General features: G+C 45.5%; 2 protein-coding genes across 2 annotated transcripts in view; one reads left to right on the top strand and one right to left on the bottom strand.

Moving 5' to 3' along the window:
• Positions 1-876: 876 nt before the first annotated feature.
• T265_07660 (hypothetical protein) overlaps positions 877-6,000 on the bottom strand; it is a gene marked incomplete at both ends in the record, with an annotated part of 41,416 nt that continues 36,292 nt past the window's right edge. The window contains 4 exons of the mRNA XM_009173233.1: positions 877-1,383; positions 1,430-1,723; positions 3,030-3,221; positions 4,202-4,311. Of these exons, the coding sequence (XP_009171497.1) occupies positions 877-1,383; positions 1,430-1,723; positions 3,030-3,221; positions 4,202-4,311 (1,103 nt within the window). The remainder of the gene's footprint in view (positions 1,384-1,429; positions 1,724-3,029; positions 3,222-4,201; positions 4,312-6,000) is intronic.
• Positions 2,113-2,349, top strand: T265_07659 (hypothetical protein; the record flags this gene model as incomplete). The annotated part of the gene is made up of 1 exon (XM_009173232.1): positions 2,113-2,349. The coding sequence occupies one exon, from the start codon at positions 2,113-2,115 to the stop codon at positions 2,347-2,349; it is 237 nt and encodes a 78-aa protein (XP_009171496.1).

The following is a 6,000-nucleotide window of genomic DNA, read 5'->3' as shown; positions in this document are numbered from 1 at the left end:
TCAACGATGTGCGCCCTAGTAGATGACTTAGTCACACATGCAAGGCTACCAAATTCATCTACTGCATTCGCGCCGGTCTTAGTGCGAATTTCCGTCTTATACTCACGGAAACCCGCCAAAAAACGTTGACCAGGTGTAGAAAGCGTCAAAGACAAACACCAGTTGGAGGGCATTTGGCAAACTTTGAAAGTGTCTACTCGTTTGCAGAGGGTCCCGAATGGGCAAGTCATACACACACAATAAATCTTGTGAGGGTGCTTGATCAGTTGAATGTGATTCTACATGACTGTACTGACATCTTACTCGTAAGATTATGATGTGATCTCGCTGCTTACGTATAACAACGTTCTTCCGCTGACAATCGATACACATAATCATATGGTGATTCTGCCTGCGCGGAATGCAGCCTGAGAAGGCTTTAATTCAACTCCTCAGTGCGGTCTCGAAAGGGTCCATTGTCCTGGAAATGCGGACTAACGAGAACCTTTCTCAAAATTGCCATACGGTCCACTAGGATGGCGTGAAAATTCGACGACTCATCAGCAGGGACTTTGAATCTTCATATTCCAAACCGGCAAACCATCTGCAAAAATCGAACCGGAGACGCAAGAAGAAACCTTCTACTCAGGTTCCCAATTCCTTCCGCCCGATGCGTGATTTACTGGGGAAAATAATCTGAGTCTGGATAAAGGGGGCATGTTACCCAGAGAGGATGATTTTTCACACGACAGAATGCTCTTGGTAAGGCTGTGTGATGTCCTGAAAAACAAACGACTCCGCGACTTCTACCGAACACCTCAGACGTTGTTCCCCTTTTCTCCAAATCAATTTATTCCCTCCAAAAAATGAGAGTCATAAACATTCATGCTAGTTTTTTTAAGTAATAAAACGAATGACGCAAAAGTGACTCAAAGCTCCACAAAAGTAAGCAATCCACATCAAAGGACGCAATGAGCAGAATATCTGATGAACAGCGCTAGCATAGTCCTGAATCACATTGTTTTGTAAATTGATCAACACTAACTGCACTCCGACACTCATTTGCAGGACTTCATGAGGAGGCGAAACAGTGACAGCCGTATAGAAAAATAATGCTCTCCAGAAGATGTCAACAGAGGGCAGGACAAATAAAATCGGAAACAATGTTGTTGTTTTTGGCAAAGGAATATACGGTAAGTCAGAATGAGATGAAGATGAAACGAGAACATAAAGAAGATAAAACCGTAGCCTGCCAATCTGAGAGGTAGACACCTGCTTCACCACCTGTTTGTGTATAGCCTGCGACCGGGTCAGCAGTAGTATGAACAGAAAGATTTCGCGGTGTACAAATGGTGGCGATCGTGGTACGATGGAATAGGAATCCCGACCGGAAATTCTAGAAATCTGGAATTAACTAACGAGGAAAGTGTTTCCGTGGTACCCGTCATACGATGTCCGTATGATTGCCGTCGGTGGATATGTTGGAAGACTTGCTGACGGCCTCCGTCAGCATTTCGTCATCTTCGGTCTCTTGTAGCGAATTAGTCGAAGTTGTACCGTTATACAACTGTTTGGTTTCCAAAGCCTGTTGAATGCTCCAAATAGCCAGCGGCCTCATGTAGCCAGGACAACGAAATCGGCCGTCAATCATGTAGGCTTCCGGAGTTTGATATTGTAACCCGAATCTATTGTAGATGGTGTTGTAGCAGGCCTCGGCAAGAGAGAAACCTTCTTGCGACATGCCCTGAAGTGAATGAAGCAAAGTGATTGCTAAGACGTACGGAATAGATGGAACTGCGTGAAATCACATGGACGAAAGGATGAAAAAAGAAACAGAAACCTTCAACAACAGTGAGTAAGTATGCTTTCATCAGAAAGCAAAAAAGCCATATTAAGGGCTGAAGCTGACCAGAATGTACGTATACTTTCACCAAGCGGATAAAACTGTCCTGAGTTTTCATAACGTTCCTGCGTCCTTGAAGGATCCTACCGAGCACAGATAGGTTCGCTTTGCCAAACGGTATGATGCACATGTATTTAATGTGTACTGGTGAAACATCACACACCGTTATCGCGCGTTTCATGTGACTGGAGTTTAGATTCCTTACCGCCGAGCATAAGCAGTGTTTTAGGATGTATTGTGGTGAGGGAAGGCGTGCAGTCCAAAATCACTTCAGGGTAACGTCTTTACTGAAAAATCCTGAAGGAAAGTCTGCAGTCCAATGGAACTCAAGTGATGACCAAGCGTACCAACCCAAGCAAGAAGAGCCCAGCGATGAGGTCAGTCGTCTGTCCGCTCGAACTCACTGGCGTGGTGACGTGAAATGTGCGATGTCTGAGAACGCGGTAGGTGAACCGAGGAAACTTTAGACCAAACAGACATGCAAGAATTATTTACCTATGCGACGTTTGTCAGAACGAGGTGACCATTGGTATGGGTTCAGGAATGCGCAATACGCTGAGACGCACGTATTCAGCCTTTCGGGAGACGTTCTGGAGACGGTCTATGCAACCCCGATCAGGAGGCAAGTGAAAGAAAAGCCAAAGGGGAATGACGAACAATAAGGCGGTTAACCTTTCAAATGCTACTGAAACAGAAAAATCGTTCAGCTGTAGCACCGTTCGGTGCCTAACTGCCATGCCACCAGGAGCACGAGGGCTTGGATACTGCCAAGTTGCCCAAACCAAGACAGAGGAAGTCAAGAGGCAAAGGTCGGGTTCGAACCAATGGACATTTCGACCAGTAAATTCGTGCTCTGACCACTGAGCAATCTCGCCCCCCCCCTACTGGAATAAATCTATTTGGGTATCAATTTGGGATAACACAGCACTGGTGAAACTGATATAAGATCACTGCCGGGTGCCAACCACAGACAACTATTAACCAAGCAACCCCGCTAAGTGAATATGTTAATGATGTTGCTATCCATGCTCCTCTAGCCAGTGGTTTCAAAAAATCGACCCTGGTGTCATGGAAATGAACACTGGAACATAAAAAAATAAACAGCGGGCCTACGGGAAGGAGAAATTATGCGTATATGACGACCCACCTCTAAGATCATCGTAGCCGCCAGAGAATAGTTTACACCGACCCAAAATTCCTCTGCTTGGACATTGGAAAGATCCCGTTTCGCGCCAGGAAGACCGCCATTGATCACGCCCAAACTGCCGTTCTGAATGGATTCCCAATTTGTGCTCTGAATCGTCTTCAGTGCCATAATCACGTGCTCGCCAGGTAAGATCTGCGAATGGAAAGGATAATATTGTTGGAGGTGATCACTTAGTTGGTAGCCAATCGATCACACCAGGCATGTACCGACAGTAGGCGAACCGTAGCAAACAGCGAAATCGATTCCCCGATATCCCAGATGATTTGTATCCAGATTTGTCAATAAGACTGATCACAACCAGCACAACTACAAACGTAGAGGAAGTAGTTAAAGTACACACACAAGCACGCGTACACACACACACATCTGACACATTCACACGCTGCTCGCATCTGAGAGCCAAACAATCTCAAGAACACACCACAACCAGATAGCGGACTCAAATGACGTTGCATTTGACTCGTATTCAACTGAAGGTAGAAATCCTTGAAGCAGCACACGGCAATCGAAACGTCGGATTATAACATCCTATTGCACTACGCTGCTTCGACTTCAAAAGTTTCCATACAAAGAATGATCAACGCTTCAAGGGTGAGAACCAAGCCATCTTATTGGAAGGCGGCATGAAACAGCTGATATTATGGTCGGAACTCTATTTAACTATATTCAATATGACAAGATCGAATTTTGATACCCGGAGGCAGAATGTTCAGCCTGATGTAAAATTCCCACACGTACGGAAAGGATTCTGCTGTAGACAGATTTCACGGTCATGCCTGGCCTGAGGAACAACATTGTACTTAGGATCCAACATTTGCGATACCTTATCTAAGAAAACAAAGTCGACCTGGCACCGTCGGGACATAAGTTTCGAAAAAATCGACATAAACGGAAGAACAGGCTGACAGAGGCGTCAACTGAGAACGCTATTTTACACTTGCTTGAATGGGGTCATCGAAAAAATAACAATAAACACAATGGAGTGTTCAAACCACTTCAGATTGCACGGTACCGATCTGTCAAGTGTCTCTTCTCATCAAAAAGCAACCAACCGTACACCCGTGTTGTTGTTTTATGTGATAACAAATGCAAGTCCCAGCAATGTCACTTACAGCATCTGGCGGAGCACCTCCTGCACGCAAAAAACCATGCCCGGACAGCTGGTCGGCCATAATTGCTTCGTGATTGCCAACTGGCGTGTTTTGATAGATATAGTAGGTACCTGTAAACAACAGAATATCGCCGAAATTCAATTGATGCAACAATTGCTGTCAAAATGTCGGTAAAGTTTCATGTAATAGGCAGTTGTACAGTTAACACAACCTCTCGTTGTGCGGTCTGTCCACTTGAACACCACCCTATTTAACATTTCACTTATCAACTGCAACTCTATTGGAAGTGTGTTCGTCAACATGCATGAGAACTGTTCGCATGATTTTAAACAGTCCCACGCTTGGTGGTGAAGTAGCCATACTGTATGTTAATCATGAAAATAATTTCCAGTTCGCTAGCGGGTAAGTGGTCCCTAGATCTGTATAATGACTGAAGCCCTTCAAAAAAGTCCGCAGAACGATTGGAAGAGCGATACGGAATAAGTAGTATGACACGCAGTGGGAAAGGACTGGTTGTGAAGCGAACTCCGTAGAGATCGTATGGCTCATATTAGTGATAGTGGTAGGCCACTAACTGTTGGTCACTCTGTCTAGGACTAAATCAAGGCGTGAAAAGGATGCAGAACCAAGCCACTTGTTTGAGCTCGATCTGATCCCACCACGTTCACTTTCTGCGACACACAACGCGACTATATTGAAAGTCTAGTTTCTTGGTGAATCGTGTTTGGCATGCCAAGGACCGATCCCACTATCATATCTATTTAAGATAAGACCCTAGGCCTATTTACTAAAGTGTCTTAGTTACTCTGATAGGCGTCTGTGGTGATCTAAAGCTGCCGTAGCCGATTATGCCGAGGATTGTGTTGCTTAAATCACCAAGCCTGAAGGTCTATGCTTAAGTGGTTGATTCCCCTTGTGTCTAGACTCTTTGTACCGCTTATTTTACATCACCCTACGATGGTGCATGAAAGCGAAACTCACGAATAGCAAGCTGGCTTGTGGCAGGGAAGAGTTTCTGTGGATGACATCTGCACATTCCAGCAGGTCATCGAATAACTGCATGCGTAAGGATGCAGTACTGATGTTCTTTGATTTCAAGAATGCGATTGGTTCTGTTGACTAATTTGTTCTTCCCAGCAGGCTCGCACTACAGGGCATGTTCTTTCTATTCACGCATCTGTGGGCTCTTAATAGTGCATGAGGAACTCTGTAAGTCGCTCAGATGTAGCACCCTTTCGGTGCCTAACTGCCATGCCACCCGAAGTTTGCACGAGGGCTGGGATACTGCCAGGTTGCCCAAGCCTAGACAGGGGAAGTCGAGAGGCGGAGATCGGATTCGAACCACGGACCTTCCGGTCAGTAAATTCGCGCTCTAACCACTTGGGCCATCTGTAAAAGCCTCCCTACAACCACTGATGTCCAACAATAGTGTTCATTCTCTCCATTTTTGTTTACTTCCGTTACGGATGAGATACTGAGCTCTTCAAGACCCTCCGAGCGGGAACCTTGCAAACCTGAAATATGCGGAGAACACTGCCCTATTTTTAGCTATCAGAAAGCGTAAGAGTTACTAAGAGTGCTGACCAAGGTGATCCAGTCCATCGGCATATGCATCGCCCCCACAAACTGTGAGTTCGTGCTGCAGGACCTATAGTCCTCGACCACACCTCCAAATACTCAAGCCAAAATATTGGATGTAGTAGAGCAGTACACGTAACGCATAACTTGCATTAGCTCTGGTGGCAGTGTGACAGACGACGTCAACGCACGAATCTCAGACCAGAATTGTGTTTGCCGAT

Source organism: Opisthorchis viverrini (genome assembly GCF_000715545.1).
Source record: "Opisthorchis viverrini unplaced genomic scaffold opera_v5_189, whole genome shotgun sequence".
Lineage (NCBI taxonomy): Eukaryota > Metazoa > Platyhelminthes > Trematoda > Opisthorchiida > Opisthorchiidae > Opisthorchis > Opisthorchis viverrini.
This window is presented reverse-complemented; position numbering and strand designations above follow the sequence as displayed.